Genomic DNA, 26703 nt, shown 5'->3' with positions numbered 1-26703 from the left:
ATTCCCAAGTTTATCAAACATTCCAATTATAAGCACATTTGCGCTTCCATAATATGCATGATCAAACGATCGCATTGAACAGGGCAGCTCATTCATTCGCAGTGGTTACTCACGGCTGGCGAAATCTAGGAGTTCAAATCCTTCCAAGCGAGCTGTCCTTATGGTCCGAATGCAATTACAAATAGAACAAAATCCAGCGTGTGTCCGAACCGGAGATTTCCTTCCGGTAGTAATCCTTCACGGAGTTTTTGACTTGATTGTAGTGGCTTCCTTTCCTCTTTACCATAGCCACTGCCCAAGCCTGAAGCGGGGTTGTTTCGGACGCATACAGTCCACACTTAACGTTTCCAAACGGCCAAACATTCAATGAGATCCAGGGATATGGTGCAACAAAAAATGTTTATTCTTCTTATCTAACAAAAAGGTATTCTCCAATCAACTTAAAGCAGAGATTACTTGAAATGCAAATACATAATATAATATGACCTGTCTGTCTTTCTGTATGTATGTCTGTATGTCTATATGGTCAAAAACTATACCGCTCCCGCATCTAGCAAGGACTCCCCCCCCCCGAAGGCCCAACTTCCTGCCTTTATACTAACACAATTAACACAGTACAATGAATGGGCAAGAGGGGGGGCCAAAAACTGAGTTACACTAATAACAAATGAATATATCTCAATCTGGTAAATAAATCATAAAGGTACGTACCTAATATTTCATCATATACATTAATATTTAATATATTTACACAAATGTACATGGAGCTCAGTATGTTCAGTCTTATATACAAATATGCCCAAATCGGCTCTAACAGAGAGACAGAAGAGAAACAACTAGACTACTTCTCCCCCTGTGGCTGATCAGGCATACTCCTGATGATGTCTGAATCGCCTGTGGATGATTAGAAAATAAATGACAAGTTACATTCTATAAAACCAGTCGTGAAAGAATAACAGTTTACACACACGACATGTGACAACGTTGTCATATTTGTCCCCGTTTTTCATGAAGATTAAAAACCCCCTCACCTGGGTCAATGATGGCCAGTGTACAGACTCTGAAGTACTTCCCACAGGCCGTGCCAAGCTCTATGTTGTTCCCACTGTAGTGGTGGACCCCAGTCTTAGCCAGCATAGCATAGTACTCGATCTCGGATTTCCTACAGGGAGAAGAGTTCAAAATCACTTTTTAGGGTGGGTTCACTGTGGTACAATATCGGTTTTGAGCAGGACGGCATAATCTTCCATGGGGGAAAGAGGCTTCCGCGCCAGCCAAGTAGTAGCACACCCGATTCAAATAATAAATGTAAGTAAATTCATTAGGCTCTAATCTATGGATTTCACACAACTGTGAATACAGAGATATGAATCTGTTGGTCACAGACACCTTATCGAAAAAGGTAAGGGTGTGGATCAGAACCAGTCAGTATCAGGTGTGACCACCATTTACCTCATGCAGCGTGACACATCTCCTTCGCATAGAGTTGATCAGGCTGTTGATTGATCAGGCTGTTAATTGATCAGGCTGTTGATTTGTGGCCTGTGGAATGTTGTCCCACTCCTCTTCAATTGGCTGTGCTAAGTAGCTGGATATTGGCGGGAACTGGAACACGCTGTCGTACACGTCGATCCAGAGCATCCCAAATATGCTTAATGGTTGACGTGTCTGGAGAGTATGCCGACCATGGAAGAACTGGGACATTTCCAGCCTTCCAGGAATTGTGTACAGATTTCTTGCGACATGTGGCCATTCATCATCATGCTGAAACAATTGGGGCCCTCAGGATCACAGTATCCCTGTGTATTCAGATTGCCATCGTGTGTTGTCGTCCGTAGCGTATGCCTACCCATACTATAACACCTCCACCATGAGGCACTCTGTTCACAACGTTGAAATCAGCAAACCGCTTCACCACACAACGGGGATTCTGGGAAGAGTACACTTCTAAAGCGTGTCATTGGCCATTGAAGGTGACCATTTGTCCACTGAAGTCCGTTTACGACGCCAAACTGCATTCAGGTAAAGACCCTGGTGAGGACGACGAGCCTGGAGATGAGCTTCCCTGAGACGGTTTGTGTAGAAATTCATCATTTGTGCAAAACCCACAGTTTTAATCAGCTGTCCGGGTGATTGGTCTCAGACGACCCCACGCAGGTGAAGTAGCCCGGATGTGGCCGCCCTGGGCTGGCGTGGTTACACGTGGTCGGTTGGACGCCTTGGGCTGGCGTGGTTACACGTGGTCGGTTGGACGCCCTGGGCTGGCGTGGTTACACGTGGTCGGTTGGACGCCTTGGGCTGGCGTGGTTACACGTGGTCGGTTGGACGCCCTGGGCTGGCGTGGTTACACGTGGTCGGTTGGACGCCCTGGGCTGGCGTGGTCACACGTGGTCGGTTGGACGCCCTGGGCTGGCGTGGTTACACGTGGTCGGTTGGACTTACAGCTCTGTGGACATTCCTGCAGTCAGCATGACAATTGCATGCTCCAATCAAAACATATATGGCATTGTGCTGTGTGACAAAACTGCACATTTTAGAGTGGCCTTTTCATTTTCCCCAGCACAAGGTGCACCTGTGTAATGATCATGCTGTTTAATCCGCTTCTTGATATGCCACACCTGTCAGGTGAATATAGATTATCTTAGCAAAGGTAAAATGTTCACAACAGGGTTTTAAAAAAATAAATAAAAAGTGAACACAATGTGAAAAAAAGCTTTTTGTTCATATGGACACTATCTGGGACGTCTCTTATTTCAGTTCACATCATGAGACTAACACTTCACATGTTTATATGTTTTGTTCAGTGTAGTTACCTGAGGGCAGGTGTGTTGTTGGCCAGGATGACCAGCTTGGCTTTGCCCTGACGGATCATCCTCTGAGTCTGCTTGTAGCCCAGTACATATTTACCGCTCTTCATCACCAGCTGAAGCCGAGAGTTGATGGACTCCAGGGACTTTTTCTGGGGAGAGAAACTGATTAGAGACCAACTGTTCGGGGAAGTTGGCCTTCCGACAGTCAGGCTGCTTTTAGCCCAAGACTGCATGAATAGGCTCCCGAGTGGCGCAGCATCTCAGTGCTAGAGGAGTCACTACAGGCCCTGGTTCGATTCCAGGCTGTATCACACAACCTGCCCAAGATTGGGAGTCCCATAGGGCTGCGCACAATTGGCCCAACTTCGTTCGGGTTATGCCGTCATTGTAAATAAGAATTTGTTCTTAATTGACGTAGTTAAATAAAGGTTAAATAAATACCCCCCAAAAATGCCAGAACACAAGGCAGTCCATGCATCATGGCATGTCAATATGAAACACCAGGCGAGGGCCCGGTTTCACAAAAGCATCGTACGACTAAGTTCATCGTTAGATCCTTCGTAGGAGCAATGTTAAAACTCAGATCCGTTTCCCAAAACCAGCACTACTAAAGTTGTACTTAAACGCGAGTTATTTATCGACTGCTGCAGATCACTCGTAGAACAGCTAAGTGCGTCGTTACATGCGTTTTTTCCACCCCTACTGCGTCACTTTATACACAGAAGATCTCGCTAAACATAGAATCAAGATGTGTATCTGTCTCTGTGTGACCGCCGATAACTTCACAACGAAGTTGACAATGTCTTTATAATTGTTACAAACAAGGGAAGAAAATATGCTTTAAATGAAAACCGCGATGACTGCATTAAGGTGAATAGCCTGCATACGGTATATGCTACACAGGCCTACATATTTCAATGATATCCAAGTCAATTTAATGTTAATTCAATGGGGTTTCATTTGACTATTTGGTCAAATGTATTTGAATGGAGGAAGCTTACCCGAGACGAGCGCTGCCTTTATTACACATGCCTCAACGACGCACCTACCGAACGTTATCGTGGTGTTTTGGGAAACGCATGTTACATCTACCCCGCCCTAGGAAAGATGCATCGTAAAGACACTCGTGACCCTAAAGTTCCTTCGCTAACGGGAAAGCGGACCCTGCGATAAATGGAACGATTTGAAAATAACATTTACCCATCACCGATTAAGTTTAAGGATGTGCACAAACATTAATATAAATGAACGATTTTTTTTCCAATCTCAAACTCACAGTTTTCTTAGTGGCCACCATGTCTGCAGTTTAGAAGTTACTAACACACCTAAACGAGGGTATCACATGCAAGAATGAGTGATTACAATCTTCTGATGACATCAACCGGAGAGTTTCGCTACACGCACAGCAATCTACACTATCGGGTAGTTGAATGAAAGAAGGAGAATTACCTCCCAGACTACAGTGCGTGTGTTTGGCAAAACAAATCATCGCGATAAGTGGAGTGAGATGTGCAGCAGACATGGCACCAAATTTTGAAAACATCTCAGTCCTAAACACACACAGTTCAATAGGAGGACGAGAAGACGGGCAGTTGTAGTCTGTTTACGGTACAACAGGATATACCTCTTTGGAATGTCCGACATTTCTAGCTACATTTTAGCTTAGCCTTTTGGCTAGAAGTAAGTAAACAACACTTCGACACTAACTTTCTGAAACAATAGCTAGGTAAGTAACGTTAACGTTTGTCTCAGGCTTGTAACGTTATATATACATTACATCTTAGTATGTATTTCAAGGTGAATTGCTAACATTAGTATATTAATTTTCAGCTAATAATCCAATTGTTTAACAAGCTAAGCTAACTAGTAATAATAAAACAAACCATGCACGCACATTCTGAAATTGCAGCTGCTTTTTAACATTTTTGTTTTCACGCTAGCTTGCTAGCCAGCGGGCTAATGAGTCTCTCCAGGGAGAGAGGGAACCAAACGGTGTACCCAGCCTCAGTCGAGGTTTTTGGCGGTCGCTGTGCAGTTTTGAGCGGGCGAATGGCAGCCATGGAGATATTTAGACGGAACATTTAAAAACCCAAGCGAGGGGATTTAAATTCCGTTTATCAACGGCACACGACAGCATAGCAACTATGGAATTGTTGTCACTATCGTCGACCGTTAACTTCTGGTTGTTTGTTTCATCCACTTGGAAGGTTAAAGTAACATAACCTGTTAGTTATTTACCTACTTTTATTTATTTTTATATTTTTTTAGCATAAGTCAGCTAGATATATTTGTATTTTCCAAAATTGAGTACAGGTTACATGTTTGTCCAATTGTCTAATTTTAGCTAACTAGCTAGCTACATGAATTAACTGAGGGCTAACGTTAGCAAACTAGCTAACTAGCGTACAACAAAAGTGGCTTTACGCTTTTTGTCTAACGCCATTGTTTTTCAATGTCTTCTCACAGATCAGTTTGAAACACCAGACCCGTCACCTGGTGAATCTTTGTGTTTCTACATCTTAAAGGGAGTATGGATCACTGTCTCGGACCAGATGTCAATTTCCACAGCCTCAAAGACCTGCAATATGGAGCTTGTCATGACAGTGGATACCTGGACAGTGGTTACAGCTCTAAAATTGAGAGTGGAGACGATTTTAACCTCTCAAAGTGTTTTTCTTCAGATGGTTTGCATGAAACGCCTAAAGAGAACGTTTCACAGAAATGCGAACCTCTGTCACCCAGAAAGAACAGACAAAAAGAGTCTGTCAGAAGTCCACTGAAAGACATTCTGAAGGAGCAGCCTTTACAGAACGGCTGGTGTGAAACTCCTAAAGTATCCAGGAGAGATCCTTTGCTGAGACGACGTCTCCTCATGTCTAAATCTGCCCCGGAGGGTAAAACTGCAGACGATACAGAAACACCATGCACTAAAAGGACGGACTCGTCAGCGAATGGGAGAACTGAACACGGCTTAAATGGGGTCTTTGACTCACCAGATGCCTTTACTGTTGGCGCTTTGGCTACGAGCACTTTAAAACCAGAAGATGTGCTTCTCTCCGGCAGGAAACTGCGCCTCCTCTTCTCTCTTGTAAAAACCTCAACACTTGAAGATGGTAAATGCAACACGAACAACGGCGCTCTCTTTGAGAGAAAGGCGTCCGATACGTCGCTCTCGGATGCAGACCTGGAAGAGAGCATCGTCCCCTCAGACCTCCTTACCACTGAGATGCTGGAGACCCCACGCTATAGCAGAGTAACACCCTCGGTGAAAGATCATTTCCAAACTCCAATCGACAACGACGTAGCAGCTAACCTCTCGGACAGCCCGAGTGTCCTGAGCACCCCTACTCCTAAACACCACTTTGACACCCCGTCCTCCACCCCTACTCATAAACACTATGACCGCTTTGTGTCTGACGACAGCGGCTTCAGCTCCTTGGCTCTGGATAAATCCCAGGACTCCACGGTAGACAATGATGGTTCCTTCCAGGAGCTGCTGCTGTTGTCATCGGGTAACTCCAGGTGCAAGGAGACCCCCAGCAGGCTGGCTGAGATGAAGAGGAGGTATAGGCTTTTTTTGACTTCCGTTGAACGCCCTAGAACGGTGTTTCTCATCGCCAATCCTTGAGAACCCTCAACAGTATGTACAAATGTGTGCTGTTGGGGGGGTACTCAAGGACCGGAGTTGAGAAACATTTCCTTAGAACGTTTCAGTGTTGTGTGTGTGTATATATATGGTGTTTTGTAGCTAATTATTGTAATATTTAATAATTTAGTTGTACTTGGTGTAATTCAGTTTGTTGCTTGCTTCCGTTTTTGTTGTTGTTGTTGTTGTAAAGTTATTTATGAAGTTTAAAAAAAATTAATATGATCAGGTCCAGACTGGAGCGCCAGCGTCGCCTGTCCACTCTCCGAGAGGGCGGTTCCCAGTCTGAGGGGGACCGGGACGTGAGGAACCTGGCAGCCCACAGAACTCATGGCAGAGAGAAGAACCTGATATCCCAGGGACACCTGGAGCGCAGCATCATCAACGAGGATGACGACGGTGACGTCTTCCCGGATGTGACACCGCCGAAAACAACCACCGCTAAGCTAGAGGACCTGTCCTTCACGCCGGCCCTGCAGATGGTCCAGGCCCTGTCCCAGAGGACATCCAGGATGTTGCTGGAGCACACCAGTCTGGAGGAACTGCTGAGGGTCTCTGAGAAGGAGGCCTTCAGGACCACCATGCCTCTGGCTGGGCTGATCGGCAGGAAGATGGGCCTGGGGAAGGTAGACATCTTTACTGAGCTGAAGAAGAAGAATCTCAGACACATCCTGGCTAAGATCCTCAATCAGCTGTCCTCTGAAGATGTCTATAGGTGAGGATGTTATACTCTACCCCCAGAAAGTCTTCATACCCCCTTGACTTATTCCACATTTTGTTGTGTTACAGGCTGAATTCAAAATGGAATAAATGTATGTTTTTGTTCTTTCACAATACACCATAATGACAGTGAAAACATGTTTTTTTTTTTTTGAAATTGTAGCAAATGTATTGAAAATGTAAATACAGTTCTCATTGACATAGGTATTCACACTCCTCAGAGTCGGTACTTTGTAGAAGCACCTTTGGCGGCGGATACAGCTTTGAGTCTCGTCTTGGGTATGTCTGTCAGCTTTGCACATTTTGGATTTGTATTCCTTGTTTCCATCTGGCCATTCTCTCCTATAAAGGCCAGATTGGTGATGTACTGTAGAGACTGTTGTCCTTCTAGCAGGTTCTCTTCCATCTCAGCCAAGGAACTCTGTAGTTCTGTCAGAGTTGTCATTGAGTTCGTGGTGACTTCTTGTCCGGTTGTTCAGTTTGGTCGGACGGCCAGCTCTAGACAGAGTCTAGTTGATCAGTTTGGTCGGACGGCCAGCTCTAGACAGAGTCTAGTTGATCAGTTTGGTCGGACGGCCAGCTCTAGACAGGGTCTAGGTTGATCAGTTTGGTCGGACGGCCAGCTCTAGACAGGGTCTAGGTTGATCAGTTTGGTCGGACGGCCAGCTCTAGACAGGGTCTAGGTTGATCAGTTTGGTCGGACGGCCAGCTCTAGACAGAGTCTAGTTGATCAGTTTGGTCGGACGGCCAGCTCTAGACAGAGTCTAGTTGATCAGTTTGGTCGGACGGCCAGCTCTAGACAGAGTCTAGTTGATCAGTTTGGTCGGACGGCCAGCTCTAGACAGAGTCTAGTTGATCAGTTTGGTCGGACGGCCAGCTCTAGACAGAGTCTAGTTGATCAGTTTGGTCGGACGGCCAGCTCTAGACAGAGTCTAGTTGATCAGTTTGGTCGGACGGCCAGCTCTAGACAGAGTCTAGGTAGTTTGGTCGGACGGCCAGCTCTAGACAGAGTCTAGGTAGTTTGGTCGGACGGCCAGCTCTAGACAGAGTCTAGTTGATCAGTTTGGTCGGACGGCCAGCTCTAGACAGAGTCTAGTTGATCAGTTTGGTCGGACGGCCAGCTCTAGGCAGAGTCTAGGTAGTTTGGTCGGACGGCCAGCTCTAGGCAGAGTCTAGGAAGTTTGGTCGGACGGCCAGCTCTAGGCAGAGTCTAGGTAGTTTGGTCGGACGGCCAGCTCTAGGCAGAGTCTAGGTAGTTTGGTCGGACGGCCAGCTCTAGGCAGAGTCTAGGTAGTTTGGTCGGACGGCCAGCTCTAGGCAGAGTCTAGGTAGTTTGGTCGGACGGCCAGCTCTAGGCAGAGTCTAGGTAGTTTGGTCGGACGGCCAGCTCTAGGCAGAGTCTAGGTAGTTTGGTCGGACGGCCAGCTCTAGGCAGAGTCTAGGTAGTTTGGTCGGACGGCCAGCTCTAGGCAGAGTCTAGGTAGTCTGGTCGGACGGCCAGCTCTAGGCAGAGTCTAGGTAGTCTGGTCGGACGGCCAGCTCTAGGCAGAGTCTAGGTAGTCTGGTCGGACGGCCAGCTCTAGGCAGAGTCTAGGTAGTCTGGTCGGACGGCCAGCTCTAGGCAGAGTCTAGGTAGTCTGGTCGGACGGCCAGCTCTAGGCAGAGTCTAGGTAGTCTGGTCGGACGGCCAGCTCTAGGCAGAGTCTAGGTAGTTTGGTCGGACGGCCAGCTCTAGGCAGAGTCTAGGTAGTTTGGTCGGACGGCCAGCTCTAGGCAGAGTCTAGGTAGTTTGGTCGGACGGCCAGCTCTAGGCAGAGTCTAGGTAGTTTGGTCGGACGGCCAGCTCTAGGCAGAGTCTAGGTAGTTTGGTCGGACGGCCAGCTCTAGGCAGAGTCTAGGTAGTTTGGTCGGACGGCCAGCTCTAGGCAGAGTCTAGGTAGTTTGGTCGGACGGCCAGCTCTAGGCAGAGTCTAGGTAGTTTGGTCGGACGGCCAGCTCTAGGCAGAGTCTAGGTAGTTTGGTCGGACGGCCAGCTCTAGGCAGAGTCTAGGTAGTTTGGTCGGACGGCCAGCTCTAGGCAGAGTCTAGGTAGTTTGGTCGGACGGCCAGCTCTAGGCAGAGTCTAGGTAGTTTGGTCGGACGGCCAGCTCTAGGCAGAGTCTAGGTAGTTTGGTCGGACGGCCAGCTCTAGGCAGAGTCTAGGTAGTTTGGTCGGACGGCCAGCTCTAGGCAGAGTCTAGGTAGTTTGGTCGGACGGCCAGCTCTAGGCAGAGTCTAGGTAGTTTGGTCGGACGGCCAGCTCTAGGCAGAGTCTAGGTAGTTTGGTCGGACGGCCAGCTCTAGGCAGAGTCTAGGTAGTTTGGTCGGACGGCCAGCTCTAGGCAGAGTCTAGGTAGTTTGGTCGGACGGCCAGCTCTAGGCAGAGTCTAGGTAGTTTGGTCGGACGGCCAGCTCTAGGCAGAGTCTAGGTAGTTTGGTCGGACGGCCAGCTCTAGGCAGAGTCTAGGTAGTTTGGTCGGACGGCCAGCTCTAGGCAGAGTCTAGGTAGTTTGGTCGGACGGCCAGCTCTAGGCAGAGTCTAGGTAGTTTGGTCGGACGGCCAGCTCTAGGCAGAGTCTAGGTAGTTTGGTCGGACGGCCAGCTCTAGGCAGAGTCTAGGTAGTTTGGTCGGACGGCCAGCTCTAGGCAGAGTCTAGGTAGTTTGGTCGGACGGCCAGCTCTAGGCAGAGTCTAGGTAGTTTGGTCGGACGGCCAGCTCTAGGCAGAGTCTAGGTAGTTTGGTCGGACGGCCAGCTCTAGGCAGAGTCTAGGTAGTTTGGTCGGACGGCCAGCTCTAGGCAGAGTCTAGGTAGTTTGGTCGGACGGCCAGCTCTAGGCAGAGTCTAGGTAGTTTGGTCGGACGGCCAGCTCTAGGCAGAGTCTAGGTAGTTTGGTCGGACGGCCAGCTCTAGGCAGAGTCTAGGTAGTTTGGTCGGACGGCCAGCTCTAGGCAGAGTCTAGGTAGTTTGGTCGGACGGCCAGCTCTAGGCAGAGTCTAGGTAGTTTGGTCGGACGGCCAGCTCTAGGCAGAGTCTAGGTAGTTTGGTCGGACGGCCAGCTCTAGGCAGAGTCTAGGTAGTTTGGTCGGACGGCCAGCTCTAGGCAGAGTCTAGGTAGTTTGGTCGGACGGCCAGCTCTAGGCAGAGTCTAGGTAGTTTGGTCGGACGGCCAGCTCTAGGCAGAGTCTAGGTAGTTTGGTCGGACGGCCAGCTCTAGGCAGAGTCTAGGTAGTTTGGTCGGACGGCCAGCTCTAGGCAGAGTCTAGGTAGTTTGGTCGGACGGCCAGCTCTAGGCAGAGTCTAGGTAGTTTGGTCGGACGGCCAGCTCTAGGCAGAGTCTAGGTAGTTTGGTCGGACGGCCAGCTCTAGGCAGAGTCTAGGTAGTTTGGTCGGACGGCCAGCTCTAGGCAGAGTCTAGGTAGTTTGGTCGGACGGCCAGCTCTAGGCAGAGTCTAGGTAGTTTGGTCGGACGGCCAGCTCTAGGCAGAGTCTAGGTAGTTTGGTCGGACGGCCAGCTCTAGGCAGAGTCTAGGTAGTTTGGTCGGACGGCCAGCTCTAGGCAGAGTCTAGGTAGTTTGGTCGGACGGCCAGCTCTAGGCAGAGTCTAGGTAGTTTGGTCGGACGGCCAGCTCTAGGCAGAGTCTAGGTAGCTCAGTTTGGTCGGACGGCCAGCTCTAGGCAGAGTCTAGGTAGCTCAGTTTGGTCGGACGGCCAGCTCTAGGCAGAGTCTAGGTAGCTCAGTTTGGTCGGACGGCCAGCTCTAGGCAGAGTCTAGGTAGCTCAGTTTGGTCGGACGGCCAGCTCTAGGCAGAGTCTAGGTAGCTCAGTTTGGTCGGACGGCCAGCTCTAGGCAGAGTCTAGGTAGCTCAGTTTGGTCGGACGGCCAGCTCTAGGCAGAGTCTAGGTAGCTCAGTTTGGTCGGACGGCCAGCTCTAGGCAGAGTCTAGGTAGCTCAGTTTGGTCGGACGGCCAGCTCTAGGCAGAGTCTAGGTAGCTCAGTTTGGTCGGACGGCCAGCTCTAGGCAGAGTCTAGGTAGCTCAGTTTGGTCGGACGGCCAGCTCTAGGCAGAGTCTAGGTAGCTCAGTTTGGTCGGACGGCCAGCTCTAGGCAGAGTCTAGGTAGCTCAGTTTGGTCGGACGGCCAGCTCTAGGCAGAGTCTAGGTAGCTCAGTTTGGTCGGACGGCCAGCTCTAGGCAGAGTCTAGGTAGCTCAGTTTGGTCGGACGGCCAGCTCTAGGCAGAGTCTAGGTAGCTCAGTTTGGTCGGACGGCCAGCTCTAGGCAGAGTCTAGGTAGCTCAGTTTGGTCGGACGGCCAGCTCTAGGCAGAGTCTAGGTAGCTCAGTTTGGTCGGACGGCCAGCTCTAGGCAGAGTCTAGGTAGCTCAGTTTGGTCGGACGGCCAGCTCTAGGCAGAGTCTAGGTAGCTCAGTTTGGTCGGACGGCCAGCTCTAGGCAGAGTCTAGGTAGCTCAGTTTGGTCGGACGGCCAGCTCTAGGCAGAGTCTAGGTAGCTCAGTTTGGTCGGACGGCCAGCTCTAGGCAGAGTCTAGGTAGCTCAGTTTGGTCGGACGGCCAGCTCTAGGCAGAGTCTAGGTAGCTCAGTTTGGTCGGACGGCCAGCTCTAGGCAGAGTCTAGGTAGCTCAGTTTGGTCGGACGGCCAGCTCTAGGCAGAGTCTAGGTAGCTCAGTTTGGTCGGACGGCCAGCTCTAGGCAGAGTCTAGGTAGCTCAGTTTGGTCGGACGGCCAGCTCTAGGCAGAGTCTAGGTAGCTCAGTTTGGTCGGACGGCCAGCTCTAGGCAGAGTCTAGGTAGCTCAGTTTGGTCGGACGGCCAGCTCTAGGCAGAGTCTAGGTAGCTCAGTTTGGTCGGACGGCCAGCTCTAGGCAGAGTCTAGGTAGCTCAGTTTGGTCGGACGGCCAGCTCTAGGCAGAGTCTAGGTAGCTCAGTTTGGTCGGACGGCCAGCTCTAGGCAGAGTCTAGGTAGCTCAGTTTGGTCGGACGGCCAGCTCTAGGCAGAGTCTAGGTAGCTCAGTTTGGTCGGACGGCCAGCTCTAGGCAGAGTCTAGGTAGCTCAGTTTGGTCGGACGGCCAGCTCTAGGCAGAGTCTAGGTAGCTCAGTTTGGTCGGACGGCCAGCTCTAGGCAGAGTCTAGGTAGCTCAGTTTGGTCGGACGGCCAGCTCTAGGCAGAGTCTAGGTAGCTCAGTTTGGTCGGACGGCCAGCTCTAGGCAGAGTCTAGGTAGCTCAGTTTGGTCGGACGGCCAGCTCTAGGCAGAGTCTAGGTAGCTCAGTTTGGTCGGACGGCCAGCTCTAGGCAGAGTCTAGGTAGCTCAGTTTGGTCGGACGGCCAGCTCTAGGCAGAGTCTAGGTAGCTCAGTTTGGTCGGACGGCCAGCTCTAGGCAGAGTCTAGGTAGCTCAGTTTGGTCGGACGGCCAGCTCTAGGCAGAGTCTAGGTAGCTCAGTTTGGTCGGACGGCCAGCTCTAGGCAGAGTCTAGGTAGCTCAGTTTGGTCGGACGGCCAGCTCTAGGCAGAGTCTAGGTAGCTCAGTTTGGTCGGACGGCCAGCTCTAGGCAGAGTCTAGGTAGCTCAGTTTGGTCGGACGGCCAGCTCTAGGCAGAGTCTAGGTAGCTCAGTTTGGTCGGACGGCCAGCTCTAGGCAGAGTCTAGGTAGCTCAGTTTGGTCGGACGGCCAGCTCTAGGCAGAGTCTAGGTAGCTCAGTTTGGTCGGACGGCCAGCTCTAGGCAGAGTCTAGGTAGCTCAGTTTGGTCGGACGGCCAGCTCTAGGCAGAGTCTAGGTAGCTCAGTTTGGTCGGACGGCCAGCTCTAGGCAGAGTCTAGGTAGCTCAGTTTGGTCGGACGGCCAGCTCTAGGCAGAGTCTAGGTAGCTCAGTTTGGTCGGACGGCCAGCTCTAGGCAGAGTCTAGGTAGCTCAGTTTGGTCGGACGGCCAGCTCTAGGCAGAGTCTAGGTAGCTCAGTTTGGTCGGACGGCCAGCTCTAGGCAGAGTCTAGGTAGCTCAGTTTGGTCGGACGGCCAGCTCTAGGCAGAGTCTAGGTAGCTCAGTTTGGTCGGACGGCCAGCTCTAGGCAGAGTCTAGGTAGCTCAGTTTGGTCGGACGGCCAGCTCTAGGCAGAGTCTAGGTAGCTCAGTTTGGTCGGACGGCCAGCTCTAGGCAGAGTCTAGGTAGCTCAGTTTGGTCGGACGGCCAGCTCTAGGCAGAGTCTAGGTAGCTCAGTTTGGTCGGACGGCCAGCTCTAGGCAGAGTCTAGGTAGCTCAGTTTGGTCGGACGGCCAGCTCTAGGCAGAGTCTAGGTAGCTCAGTTTGGTCGGACGGCCAGCTCTAGGCAGAGTCTAGGTAGCTCAGTTTGGTCGGACGGCCAGCTCTAGGCAGAGTCTAGGTAGCTCAGTTTGGTCGGACGGCCAGCTCTAGGCAGAGTCTAGGTAGCTCAGTTTGGTCGGACGGCCAGCTCTAGGCAGAGTCTAGGTAGCTCAGTTTGGTCGGACGGCCAGCTCTAGGCAGAGTCTAGGTAGCTCAGTTTGGTCGGACGGCCAGCTCTAGGCAGAGTCTAGGTAGCTCAGTTTGGTCGGACGGCCAGCTCTAGGCAGAGTCTAGGTAGCTCAGTTTGGTCGGACGGCCAGCTCTAGGCAGAGTCTAGGTAGCTCAGTTTGGTCGGACGGCCAGCTCTAGGCAGAGTCTAGGTAGCTCAGTTTGGTCGGACGGCCAGCTCTAGGCAGAGTCTAGGTAGCTCAGTTTGGTCGGACGGCCAGCTCTAGGCAGAGTCTAGGTAGCTCAGTTTGGTCGGACGGCCAGCTCTAGGCAGAGTCTAGGTAGCTCAGTTTGGTCGGACGGCCAGCTCTAGGCAGAGTCTAGGTAGCTCAGTTTGGTCGGACGGCCAGCTCTAGGCAGAGTCTAGGTAGCTCAGTTTGGTCGGACGGCCAGCTCTAGGCAGAGTCTAGGTAGCTCAGTTTGGTCGGACGGCCAGCTCTAGGCAGAGTCTAGGTAGCTCAGTTTGGTCGGACGGCCAGCTCTAGGCAGAGTCTAGGTAGCTCAGTTTGGTCGGACGGCCAGCTCTAGGCAGAGTCTAGGTAGCTCAGTTTGGTCGGACGGCCGGCTCTAGGCAGAGTCTAGGTTGATCGGTTTGGTCGGACGGCCGGCTCTAGGCAGAGTCTAGGTAGTTTGGTCGGACGGCCGGCTCTAGACAGAGTCTAGGTAGTTCCATATTTTTCAATTTCCTAATGATGGAGACCACTGTACTCTTGTAAACTTTAAACACTCAAAATTGTTTTATACCCTTCCCCCCCAGATATATGCCTCACCACGTCGCTCTCTACAGCCAGTTCCTTGGACTTCATGGTATAGTTCCTGCTCTGATATAACCTGTCAACTCTGGGATCTTATAGAGACAGGTGTGTTACTCTCTAAATCATGTCCAAACCATTGAATTGGATACAGGTGGACTCCAAGTTGTAGCGACGTCTCACGGATGATCAAAGGGAATCGGATGCACCTGAGCTCAATTTGGAGTGTCGTAACAAAGGGGTCTGAATACTTATCTAAATAAGATTTCTGTATTTCATTTTTATAAACATGTGGACCGATCCAAAACATGTTTTCACTTTGTCATTTTGTTTGGGGGTATTGTGTGCAAATGGGCGAGAAATAATACATTTTGAATTCACGCTGTAACACAACAAAAATGTGGATTAAGTCAAGGCTATATGAATTGCCTCTCAAGGCAGTGTGTTACAGATTTACTGACGTGTGTGTGTACAAACCTATGTAATCAAAACGCTTGCTAGAACATTCTATACCACAGCATTGTCATGACATTGTTGCGTGTGTTCTGCTGGTCTACAGGGTTGGTCAGGTGTCCCGTAGCTGGAATGAGGTCATAGTTCAGGACAAGGTGTCCAGCCGCAGGAGGAGACACTACCTGATGGACGTCAAGGCAGCTCTGGAGGTGAGGCTGTCACCTGTAACCGTGTTTCAGCATTGATGTAGAGAAGCACTATGTCTGGGCCCGTATTATTAGTGTCACATCTAGGATCAGTTCCCGTCTGGCCACGTAGTCTTATTCATTAGGATCTAGGATCAGGTCCCATCTGTCCATGTAGTCTTATTCATTAGGATCTAGGATCAGTTCCCGTCTGGCCACGTAGTCTTATTCATTAGGATCTAGGATCAGGTCCCGTCTGTCCATGTAGTCTTATTCAGTAGGATCAGGTCCCATCTGTCCACGTAGTCTTATTCAGTAGGATCAGGTCCCATCTGTCCACGTAGTCTTATTCAGTAGGATCAGGTCCCGTCTGTCCATGTAGTCTTATTCAGTAGGATCAGGTCCCATCTGTCCACGTAGTCTTATTCATTATGATCAAGGATCAGGTCCCATCTGTCCATGTAGTCTTATTCATTAGGATCTAGGATCAGGTCCCGTCTGTCCATGTAGTCTTATTCCTTATGATCTAGGATCAGGTCCCGTCTGTCCATGTAGTCTTATTCCTTATGATCTAGGATCAGGTCCCATCTGTCCATGTAGTTTTATTAATTAGGATCAGGTCCCATCTGTCCATGTAGTCTTATTCATTAAGATCTAGGATCAGGTCCCGTCTGTCCATGTAGTCTTATTCAGTAGGATCAGGTCCCATCTGTCCACGTAGTCTTATTCATTATGATCAAGGATCAGGTCCCATCTGTCCATGTAGTCTTATTCATTAGGATCTAGGATCAGGTCCCGTCTGTCCATGTAGTCTTATTCCTTATGATCTAGGATCAGGTCCCGTCTGTCCATGTAGTCTTATTCCTTATGATCTAGGATCAGGTCCCATCTGTCCATGTAGTTTTATTAATTGGGATCAGGTCCCATCTGTCCATGTAGTCTTATTCATTAGGATCTAGGATCAGGTCCCGTCTGACCACGTAGTCTTATTCATTAGGATCAAGGATCAGGTCCCATCTGTCCATGTAGTCTTATTCATTAGGATCTAGGATCAGGTCCCATCTGTCTATGTAGTCTTATTCATTAGGATCTAGGATCAGGTCCCATCTGTCCATGTAGTCTTAGTCAGTAGGGTCTAGGATCAGGTCCCATCTGTCCACGTAGTCTTATTCATTAGGATCTAGGATAAGGTCCCATCTGTCCATGTAGTCTTATTCCTTATGATCTAGGATCAGGTCCCGTCTGTCCATGTAGTCTTATTCATTAGGATCTAGGATCAGGTCCCATCTGTCCATGTAGTCTTATTCCTTATGATCTAGGATCAGGTCCCATCTGTCCATGTAGTTTTATTAATTAGGATCAGGTCCCATCTGTCCATGTAGTCTTATTCATTAGGATCAGGTCCCATCTGTCCATGTAGTCTTATTCATTAAGATCTAGGGTCAGGTCCCATCTGTCCATGTAGTCTTATTCATTAGGATCTAGGATCAGGTCCCATCTGTCCATGTAGTCTTATTCATTAGGATCAGGTCCCGTCTGTCCATGTAGTCTTATTCATTAAGATCTAGGATCAGGTCCCATCTGTCCATGTAGTCTTATTTCTTATGATCTAGGATCAGGTCCCGTCTGTCCATGTAGTCTTATTCCTTATGATCTAGGATCAGGTCCCATCTGTCCATGTAGTCGTATTCATTAGGGTCAGGTCCCATCTGTCCATGTAGTCTTATTCATTAGGATCTAGGATCAGGTCCCGTCTGTCCATGTAGTCTTATTCATTAGGATCTAGGATCAGGTCCCATCTGTCCATGTAGTCTTATTCATTAGGATCAGGTCCCATCTGTCCATGTAGTCTTGTTCATTAGGATATAGGATCAGGTTCCATCTGTCCATGTAGTCTTATTCATTAGGATCAGGTCCCATCTGTCCATGTAGTCTTATTCATTAGGATCTAGGATCAGGTCCCATCTGTCCATGTCTTAGTCATTAGGATCAGGTCCGTGTAGTCTTAGCCTGTAGGGTCTAGGATCAGGTCCATGTAGTGTCTAGGATCAGGTCCATGTAGTCTTAGCCTATAGGGTCTAGGATCAGGTCCATGTAGTGTCTAGGGTCAGGTCCGTGTAGTGTCTAGGATCAGGTCCGTGTAGTCTTAGCATGTAGTGTCTAGGATCAGGTCCATGTAGTGTCTAGGATCAGGTCCATGTAGTGTCTAGGGTCAGGTCCGTGTAGTGTCTAGGATCAGGTCCGTGTAGTCTTAGCCTGTAGTGTCTAGGGTCAGGTCCATGTAGTGTCTAGGGTCAGGTCCATGTATTGTCTAGGGTCAGGTCCGTGTAGTGTCTAGGGTCAGGTCCATGTAGTGTCTAGGGTCAGGTCCGTGTAGTGTCTAGGGTCAGGTCCATGTAGTGTCTAGGATCAGGTCCATGTAGTGTCTAGGGTCAGGTCCGTCTAGGGTCAGGTCCATGTAGTGTCTAGGGTCAGGTCCGTGTAGTGTCTAGGGTCAGGTCCATGTAGTGTCTAGGATCAGGTCCATGTAGTGTCTAGGGTCAGGTCCGTGTAGTGTCTAGGGTCAGGTCCGTGTAGTGTCTAGGGTCAGGTCCGTGTAGTGTCTAGGGTCAGGTCCGTGTAGTGTCTAGGGTCAGGTCCGTGTAGTGTCTAGGGTCAGGTCCGTGTAGTGTCTAGGGTCAGGTCCGTGTAGTGTCTAGGGTCAGGTCCGTGTAGTGTCTAGGGTCAGGTCCGTGTAGTGTCTAGGGTCAGGTCCGTGTAGTGTCTAGGGTCAGGTCCGTGTAGTGTCTAGGGTCAGGTCCGTGTAGTGTCTAGGGTCAGGTCCGTGTAGTGTCTAGGGTCAGGTCCGTGTAGTGTCTAGGGTCAGGTCCGTGTAGTGTCTAGGGTCAGGTCCATGTAGTGTCTAGGGTCAGGTCCATGTAGTGTCTAGGGTCAGGTCCATGTAGTGTCTAGGGTCAGGTCCATGTAGTGTCTAGGGTCAGGTCCGTGTAGTGTCTAGGGTCAGGTCCGTGTAGTGTCTAGGGTCAGGTCCGTGTAGTGTCTAGGATCAGGTCCGTGTAGTGTCTAGGGTCAGGTCCGTGTAGTGTCTAGGGTCAGGTCCGTGTAGTGTCTAGGGTCAGGTCCGTGTAGTGTCTAGGGTCAGGTCCGTGTAGTGTCTAGGGTCAGGTCCGTGTAGTGTCTAGGGTCAGGTCCGTGTAGTGTCTAGGATCGGGTCCGTGTAGTCTTAGCCTGTAGGGTCTAGGGTCAGGTCCGTGTAGTGTCTAGGGTCAGGTCCGTGTAGTGTCTAGGGTCAGGTCCGTGTAGTGTCTAGGGTCAGGTCCGTGTAGTGTCTAGGGTCAGGTCCGTGTAGTGTCTAGGGTCGGGTCCGTGTAGTGTCTAGGGTCAGGTCCGTGTAGTGTCTAGGGTCAGGTCCGTGTAGTGTCTAGGATCGGGTCCGTGTAGTCTTAGCCTGTAGGGTCTAGGGTCAGGTCCGTGTAGTGTCTAGGGTCAGGTCCGTGTAGTGTCTAGGGTCAGGTCCGTGTAGTGTCTAGGGTCAGGTCCGTGTAGTGTCTAGGGTCAGGTCCGTGTAGTGTCTAGGGTCAGGTCCGTGTAGTGTCTAGGGTCGGGTCCGTGTAGTGTCTAGGGTCGGGTCCGTGTAGTGTCTAGGATCGGGTCCATGTAGTGTCTAGGATCGGGTCCATGTAGTGTCTAGGGTCGGGTCCATGTAGTGTCTAGGGTCAGGTCCGTGTAGTGTCTAGGATCGGGTCCGTGTAGTGTCTAGGGTCAGGTCCATGTAGTGTCTAGGGTCAGGTCCGTGTAGTCTTAGCCTGTAGTGTCTAGGGTCAGGTCCATGTAGTGTCTAGGATCAGGTCCGTGTAGTGTCTAGGATCAGGTCCGTGTAGTGTCTAGGGTCAGGTCCGTGTAGTGTCTAGGGTCAGGTCCGTGTAGTGTCTAGGATCGGGTCCGTGTAGTGTCTAGGATCGGGTCCGTGTAGTGTCTAGGGTCAGGTCCGTGTAGTGTCTAGGGTCAGGTCCGTGTAGTCTTAGCCTGTAGTGTCTAGGGTCAGGTCCATGTAGTGTCTAGGATCAGGTCCGTGTAGTGTCTAGGGTCAGGTCCGTGTAGTGTCTAGGATCAGGTCCGTCTAGTGTCTAGGGTCAGGTCCGTGTAGTGTCTAGGGTCAGGTCCGTGTAGTGTCTAGGGTCAGGTCCGTGTAGTGTCTAGGGTCAGGTCCGTGTAGTGTCTAGGGTCAGGTCCGTGTAGTGTCTAGGGTCAGGTCCGTGTAGTGTCTAGGGTCAGGTCCGTGTAGTGTCTAGGGTCAGGTCCGTGTAGTGTCTAGGGTCAGGTCCGTGTAGTGTCTAGGGTCAGGTCCGTGTAGTGTCTAGGGTCAGGTCCGTGTAGTGTCTAGGGTCAGGTCCGTGTAGTGTCTAGGGTCAGGTCCGTGTAGTGTCTAGGGTCAGGTCCGTGTAGTGTCTAGGGTCAGGTCCGTGTAGTGTCTAGGGTCAGGTCCGTGTAGTGTCTAGGGTCAGGTCCGTGTAGTGTCTAGGGTCAGGTCCGTGTAGTGTCTAGGGTCAGGTCCGTGTAGTGTCTAGGGTCAGGTCCGTGTAGTGTCTAGGGTCAGGTCCGTGTAGTGTCTAGGGTCAGGTCCGTGTAGTGTCTAGGGTCAGGTCCGTGTAGTGTCTAGGGTCAGGTCCGTGTAGTGTCTAGGGTCAGGTCCGTGTAGTGTCTAGGGTCAGGTCCGTGTAGTGTCTAGGGTCAGGTCCGTGTAGTGTCTAGGGTCAGGTCCGTGTAGTGTCTAGGGTCAGGTCCGTGTAGTGTCTAGGGTCAGGTCCGTGTAGTGTCTAGGGTCAGGTCCGTGTCGTGTCTAGGGTCAGGTCCGTGTCGTGTCTAGGGTCAGGTCCGTGTCGTGTCTAGGGTCAGGTCCGTGTCGTGTCTAGGGTCAGGTCCGTGTCGTGTCTAGGGTCAGGTCCGTGTCGTGTCTAGGGTCAGGTCCGTGTCGTGTCTAGGGTCAGGTCCGTGTCGTGTCTAGGGTCAGGTCCGTGTCGTGTCTAGGGTCAGGTCCGTGTCGTGTCTAGGGTCAGGTCCGTGTCGTGTCTAGGGTCAGGTCCGTGTCGTGTCTAGGGTCAGGTCCGTGTCGTGTCTAGGGTCAGGTCCGTGTCGTGTCTAGGGTCAGGTCCGTGTCGTGTCTAGGGTCAGGTCCGTGTCGTGTCTAGGGTCAGGTCCGTGTCGTGTCTAGGGTCAGGTCCGTGTCGTGTCTAGGGTCAGGTCCGTGTCGTGTCTAGGGTCAGGTCCGTGTCGTGTCTAGGGTCAGGTCCGTGTCGTGTCTAGGGTCAGGTCCGTGTCGTGTCTAGGGTCAGGTCCGTGTCGTGTCTAGGGTCAGGTCCGTGTCGTGTCTAGGGTCAGGTCCGTGTCGTGTCTAGGGTCAGGTCCGTGTCGTGTCTAGGGTCAGGTCCGTGTCGTGTCTAGGGTCAGGTCCGTGTCGTGTCTAGGGTCGGGTCCGTGTCGTGTCTAGGGTCGGGTCCGTGTCGTGTCTAGGGTCGGGTCCGTGTCGTGTCTAGGGTCGGGTCCGTGTCGTGTCTAGGGTCGGGTCCGTGTCGTGTCTAGGGTCGGGTCCGTGTCGTGTCTAGGGTCGGGTCCGTGTCGTGTCTAGGGTCGGGTCCGTGTCGTGTCTAGGGTCGGGTCCGTGTCGTGTCTAGGGTCGGGTCCGTGTCGTGTCTAGGGTCGGGTCCGTGTCGTGTCTAGGGTCGGGTCCGTGTCGTGTCTAGGGTCGGGTCCGTGTCGTGTCTAGGGTCGGGTCCGTGTCGTGTCTAGGGTCGGGTCCGTGTCGTGTCTAGGGTCGGGTCCGTGTCGTGTCTAGGGTCGGGTCCGTGTCGTGTCTAGGGTCGGGTCCGTGTCGTGTCTAGGGTCGGGTCCGTGTCGTGTCTAGGGTCGGGTCCGTGTCGTGTCTAGGGTCGGGTCCGTGTCGTGTCTAGGGTCGGGTCCGTGTCGTGTCTAGGGTCGGGTCCGTGTCGTGTCTAGGGTCGGGTCCGTGTAGTGTCTAGGGTCGGGTCCGTGTAGTGTCTAGGGTCGGGTCCGTGTAGTGTCTAGGGTCGGGTCCGTGTAGTGTCTAGGGTCGGGTCCGTGTAGTGTCTAGGGTCGGGTCCGTGTAGTGTCTAGGGTCGGGTCCGTGTAGTGTCTAGGGTCGGGTCCGTGTAGTGTCTAGGGTCGGGTCCGTGTAGTGTCTAGGGTCGGGTCCGTGTAGTGTCTAGGGTCGGGTCCGTGTAGTGTCTAGGGTCGGGTCCGTGTAGTGTCTAGGGTCGGGTCCGTGTAGTGTCTAGGGTCGGGTCCGTGTAGTGTCTAGGGTCGGGTCCGTGTAGTGTCTAGGGTCGGGTCCGTGTAGTGTCTAGGGTCAGGTCCGTGTAGTGTCTAGGGTCAGGTCCGTGTAGTGTCTAGGGTCAGGTCCGTGTAGTGTCTAGGGTCAGGTCCGTGTAGTGTCTAGGGTCAGGTCCGTGTAGTGTCTAGGGTCAGGTCCGTGTAGTGTCTAGGGTCAGGTCCGTGTAGTGTCTAGGGTCAGGTCCGTGTAGTCTTAGCCTGTAGGGTCAGGTCCGTGTAGTGTCTAGGATCGGGTCCGTGTAGTGTCTAGGATCGGGTCCGTGTAGTGTCTAGGGTCGGGTCCGTGTAGTGTCTAGGATCGGGTCCGTGTAGTGTCTAGGGTCAGGTCCGTGTAGTGTCTAGGGTCAGGTCCGTGTAGTGTCTAGGGTCGGGTCCGTGTAGTGTCTAGGGTCGGGTCCGTGTAGTGTCTAGGATCGGGTCCGTGTAGTGTCTAGGGTCGGGTCCGTGTAGTCTTAGCCTGTAGTGTCTAGGGTCAGGTCCGTGTAGTGTCTAGGGTCAGGTCCGTGTAGTGTCTAGGGTCAGGTCCGTGTAGTGTCTAGGATCGGGTCCGTGTAGTGTCTAGGGTCGGGTCCGTGTAGTCTTAGCCTGTAGGGTCTAGGGTCAGGTCCGTGTAGTGTCTAGGGTCAGGTCCGTGTAGTGTCTAGGGTCAGGTCCGTGTAGTGTCTAGGGTCGGGTCCGTGTAGTGTCTAGGGTCGGGTCCGTGTAGTGTCTAGGATCGGGTCCGTGTAGTGTCTAGGGTCGGGTCCGTGTAGTGTCTAGGATCGGGTCCGTGTAGTCTTAGCCTGTAGTGTCTAGGGTCAGGTCCGTGTAGTGTCTAGGGTCAGGTCCGTGTAGTGTCTAGGGTCAGGTCCGTGTAGTGTCTAGGGTCAGGTCCGTGTAGTGTCTAGGGTCAGGTCCGTGTAGTGTCTAGGGTCAGGTCCGTGTAGTGTCTAGGGTCAGGTCCGTGTAGTGTCTAGGGTCAGGTCCGTGTCGTGTCTAGGGTCAGGTCCGTGTCGTGTCTAGGGTCAGGTCCGTGTCGTGTCTAGGGTCAGGTCCGTGTAGTGTCTAGGGTCAGGTCCGTGTAGTGTCTAGGGTCAGGTCCGTGTAGTGTCTAGGGTCAGGTCCTTTTAGTGTCTAGGGTCAGGTCCGTGTAGTGTCTAGGGTCAGGTCCGTGTAGTGTCTAGGGTCAGGTCCGTGTAGTGTCTAGGGTCAGGTCCGTGTAGTGTCTAGGGTCAGGTCCGTGTAGTGTCTAGGGTCAGGTCCGTGTAGTGTCTAGGGTCAGGTCCGTGTAGTGTCTAGGGTCAGGTCCGTGTAGTGTCTAGGGTCAGGTCCGTGTAGTGTCTAGGGTCAGGTCCGTGTAGTGTAGTGTCTAGGGTCAGGTCCGTGTAGTGTAGTGTCTAGGGTCAGGTCCGTGTAGTGTCTAGGATCAGGTCCGTGTAGTGTCTAGGGTCAGGTCCGTGTAGTGTCTAGGGTCAGGTCCGTGTAGTGTCTAGGGTCAGGTCCGTGTAGTGTCTAGGGTCAGGTCCGTGTAGTGTCTAGGGTCAGGTCCGTGTAGTGTCTAGGGTCAGGTCCGTGTAGTCTTAGTCAGTAGGGTCTAGGATCAGGTCCGTGTAGTCTTAGTCATTAGGGTCTAAAAGGACAAACTGATCCTATATCACCACTCCTACTGAGACACTGTATGAATATATCTCCAGTCAGATGTTCTATATTTAGTACAGGGCTACTTTCACCAACACTGTTCATTCCCTGTGTGTGTGCAGCTTGGCAGCGCAGTCCATCTCCCAGATGCAGAGACCAGGTTGACCCTGCTGAGCCGGTCTGCCCTGAAGTCAGTCCAGGCCCAGTCCGGGACCCCCAGGACCAGCGTCCGTGGTACCCCCCAGTCAGGAACGGGCACTGTAACCCCCGTCCAGCACAACTCAGCCAGTAAACAGGACCTGTTCATACAGGTGAGTCCAGGACCCCCATGACTCAGCCAGCAAACAGGACCTGTTCATACAGGTGAGTCCAGGCCCAGTCCAGGACCCCATAACTCAGCCAGTAAACAGAACATGTTCATACAGGTGAGTCCAGGCCCAGTCCAGGACCCCATAACTCAGCCAGTAAACAGAACCTGTTCATACAGGTGAGTCCAGGCCCAGTCCAGGACCCCATAACTCAGCCAGTAAACAGAACCTGTTCATACAGGTGAGTCCAGTCCAGGACCCCATAACTCAGCCAGTAAACAGAACCTGTTCATACAGGTGAGTCCACTGTGTCATGTTTTATGGTCACATTGTGGCCCTACGTTTCAGGTATATACGTTTCTGGCCGTGATGAATTAAAACAGCATTTGACACATCCAACTAACGTCACTATTTTATGATGCCTCATTGTTTTACGTTTATCAAATCAGCCAAATGTGGATCCCTCCCTGTAGACGAGGACACTAGCTCTGTTGTATTGTGGATCCTTCCCTGTAGACAAGGACACTAGCTCTGTTAGATTGTGGATCCTTCCCTGTAGACAAGGACACTAGCTCTGTTAGATTGTGGATCCTTCCCTGTAGACGAGGACACTAGCCCTGTTAGATTGTGGATCCCTCCCTGTAGACAAGGACACTAGCCCTGTTAGATTGTGGATCCCTCCCTGTAGACAAGGACACTAGCTCTGTTAGATTGTGGATCCTTCCCTGTAGACAAGGACACTAGCCCTGTTAGATTGTGGACCCTTCCCTGTAGACAAGGACACTAGCTCTGTTAGATTGTGGATCCCTCCCTGTAGACGAGGACACTAGCTCTGTTAGATTGTGGATCCCTCCCTGTAGACGAGGACACTAGCTCTGTTAGATTGTGGATCCTTCCCTGTAGACGAGGACACTAGCTCTGTTAGATTGTGGATCCTTCCCTGTAGACGAGGACACTAGCCCTGTTAGATTGTGGATCCCTCCCTGTAGACAAGGACACTAGCCCTGTTAGATTGTGGATCCCTCCCTGTAGACAAGGACACTAGCTCTGTTAGATTGTGGATCCTTCCCTGTAGACAAGGACACTAGCCCTGTTAGATTGTGGACCCTTCCCTGTAGACAAGGACACTAGCTCTGTTAGATTGTGGATCCCTCCCTGTAGACGAGGACACTAGCTCTGTTAGATTGTGGATCCCTCCCTGTAGACGAGGACACTAGCTCTGTTAGATTGTGGATCCTTCCCTGTAGACAAGGACACTAGCTCTGTTGTATTGTGGATCCTTCCCTGTAGACAAGGACACTAGCTCTAATGTTGTATTGTGGATCCTTCCCTGTAGACGAGGACACTAGCTCTAATGTTGTATTGTGGATCCTTCCCTGTAGACAAGGACACTAGCTCTGTTAGATTGTGGATCCCTCCCTGTAGACAAGGACACTAGCCCTGTTAGATTGTGGATCCTTCCCTGTAGACGAGGACACTAGCTCTGTTAGATTGTGTATCCTTCCCTGTAGACGAGGACACTAGCCCTGTTAGATTGTGGATCCTTCCCTGTAGACAAGGACACTAGCCCTGTTAGATTGTGGATCCCTCCCTGTAGACAAGGACACTAGCTCTGTTAGATTGTGGATCCCTCCCTGTAGACGAGGACACTAGCTCTGTTGTATTGTGGTTCCTTCCCTGTAGACGAGGACACTAGCCCTGTTAGATTGTGGATCCTTCCCTGTAGACGAGGACACTAGCCCTGTTAGATTGTGGATCCTTCCCTGTAGACGAGGACACTAGCTCTAATGTTGTATTGTGTATCCTTCCCTGTAGACGAGGACACTAGCTCTGTTAGATTGTGGTTCCTTCCCTGTAGACGAGGACACTAGCCCTGTTAGATTGTGGATCCTTCCCTGTAGACGAGGACACTAGCTCTGTTAGATTGTGGATCCCTCCCTGTAGACGAGGACACTAGCCCTGTTAGATTGTGGATCCTTCCCTGTAGACAAGGACACTAGCCCTGTTAGATTGTGGATCCCTCCCTGTAGACAAGGACACTAGCTCTGTTAGATTGTGGATCCCTCCCTGTAGACGAGGACACTAGCTCTGTTGTATTGTGGTTCCTTCCCTGTAGACGAGGACACTAGCCCTGTTAGATTGTGGATCCTTCCCTGTAGACGAGGACACTAGCTCTAATGTTGTATTGTGGATCCTTCCCTGTAGACGAGGACACTAGCCCTGTTAGATTGTGGATCCTTCCCTGTAGACGAGGACACTAGCTCTGTTAGATTGTGGATCCCTCCCTGTAGACGAGGACACTAGCTCTGTTGTATTGTGGTTCCTTCCCTGTAGACGAGAACACTAGCCCTGTTAGATTGTGGATCCCTCCCTGTAGACGAGGACACTAGCTCTGTTAGATTGTGGATCCCTCCCTGTAGACGAGGACACTAGCTCTGTTAGATATTGGATCCCTCCCTGTAGACGAGGACACTAGCTCTGTTAGATTGTGGTTCCTTCCCTGTAGACGAGGACACTAGCTCTGTTAGATATTGGATCCCTCCCTGTAGACGAGGACACTAGCTCTGTTAGATATTGGATCCCTCCCTGTAGACGAGGACACTAGCTCACTAGCTCTCACTACTGTTTCCGTCCTCCTAGGTGGCCAAAACCCTTTTCGTTGACGAATGTCTGAAGTCCTGCCCTCGATGCCGGCACCCCGCTAGGTGTCACTCGGTAAAGATGGAGGGCGTGTGTAGCGGCGTTGACTGCGGCTTCCGGTTCTGTACCGCCTGTCTTTGTACCTTCCACGGGTCCAGAGAATGCGCTAGCCTGTCGGCCAAACGACGCGGCGGGAAGGACGTTTTACCCGGGAGCGCTCGGAGTAAACGCAATGTCAGGAGATTGTGAATGTGTTTTATTTTTATGTGTTTATTTGCAATTATTTGTACTTCCTGTTCCTCTCTTTTAAATTTGTTTTAGCTTGAATGTATTTTTTAAATTATGTGTCGGCGAGGAGCACTGCAAGTAGAATCAGAGATGAAATGGCTACTGAATGCTGGCCTCCTCCTGAGCTAATTCATTGGTGTACAAAAATGTTGTTTCTCTTCTCAACTGGATTTTTATATGAATGTTTCTGTAAACTACTGTATATTGTCTACATTTACACATTTAATTTTAATAAAGTTATACTTTTTACAGATTTTATTTGACGTTGTCTCATAGGCATGTGAACAAGGACGTATCATACTACACCGGCTCCGACGCTCGTTTTATGTGGCGTCCGCCCCAGTTATAGAC

At 51.2% G+C, this 26703-nt stretch overlaps 2 protein-coding genes across 5 annotated transcripts; one reads left to right on the top strand and one right to left on the bottom strand.

Annotated features, from left to right (window-relative positions):
- Positions 1-793: 793 nt before the first annotated feature.
- On the bottom strand, positions 794-4257 carry LOC129846918 (60S ribosomal protein L30-like). 3 transcript variants are annotated; one of them, XM_055914733.1, is made up of 4 exons: positions 4136-4257; positions 2814-2959; positions 1032-1162; positions 794-894 (listed from the first exon to the last, which is right to left on the bottom strand). In XM_055914733.1, the coding sequence occupies exons 2-4, from the start codon at positions 2915-2917 to the stop codon at positions 842-844; spliced, it is 288 nt and encodes a 95-aa protein (XP_055770708.1). In that variant the 5' UTR covers positions 2918-2959; positions 4136-4257; the 3' UTR covers positions 794-841. The 3 variants fall into 3 exon arrangements, with proteins under 3 accessions (XP_055770708.1, XP_055770706.1, XP_055770707.1); XM_055914731.1 differs by having other exon boundaries at positions 4087-4256; XM_055914732.1 differs by lacking the exon at positions 4136-4257 and adding an exon at positions 3812-3937.
- Positions 4258-4278: 21 nt separating this feature from the next.
- On the top strand, positions 4279-26603 carry LOC129846915 (F-box only protein 43-like). 2 transcript variants are annotated; one of them, XM_055914728.1, is made up of 6 exons: positions 4279-4536; positions 5277-6374; positions 6686-7171; positions 15073-15175; positions 23239-23427; positions 26065-26603. In XM_055914728.1, exons 2-6 carry the CDS (start codon positions 5341-5343, stop codon positions 26311-26313), a joined length of 2061 nt encoding a protein of 686 aa, XP_055770703.1. In that variant the 5' UTR covers positions 4279-4536; positions 5277-5340; the 3' UTR covers positions 26314-26603. The 2 variants fall into 2 exon arrangements, with proteins under 2 accessions (XP_055770703.1, XP_055770704.1); XM_055914729.1 differs by lacking the exon at positions 4279-4536 and having other exon boundaries at positions 4544-6374.
- The last annotated feature ends 100 nt before the right edge of the window (positions 26604-26703 follow it).

Source organism: Salvelinus fontinalis, unplaced genomic scaffold (assembly GCF_029448725.1).
Source record: "Salvelinus fontinalis isolate EN_2023a unplaced genomic scaffold, ASM2944872v1 scaffold_0649, whole genome shotgun sequence".
NCBI lineage: Eukaryota > Metazoa > Chordata > Actinopteri > Salmoniformes > Salmonidae > Salvelinus > Salvelinus fontinalis.
The sequence above is the reverse complement of the archived record's forward strand: the minus strand, read 5'-3'. Positions and strand labels throughout refer to the sequence as shown.

What these genes read in the sequence shown, in the direction of transcription:
- LOC129846918 (XM_055914731.1), bottom strand. Translation starts at nt 4,107, where the DNA reads ATGGTGGCCACTAAGAAAACT. An exon ending in AACAACACACCTGCCCTCAG is followed by an intron (nt 1,163 to 2,813) that starts GTAACTACACTG and finishes TTCTCCCTGTAG; the next exon opens with GAAATCCGAGATCGAGTACT. An exon ending in ACTGGCCATCATTGACCCAG is followed by an intron (nt 895 to 1,031) that starts GTGAGGGGGTTT and finishes AATCATCCACAG; the next exon opens with GCGATTCAGACATCATCAGG.
- LOC129846915 (XM_055914728.1), top strand. Translation starts at nt 5,341, where the DNA reads ATGGATCACTGTCTCGGACCAGATGTCAATTTCCACAGCCTCAAAGAC. An exon ending in CTGGCTGAGATGAAGAGGAG is followed by an intron (nt 6,375 to 6,685) that starts GTATAGGCTTTT and finishes TAATATGATCAG; the next exon opens with GTCCAGACTGGAGCGCCAGC. An exon ending in ACGTCAAGGCAGCTCTGGAG is followed by an intron (nt 15,176 to 23,238) that starts GTGAGGCTGTCA and finishes GTGTGTGTGCAG; the next exon opens with CTTGGCAGCGCAGTCCATCT.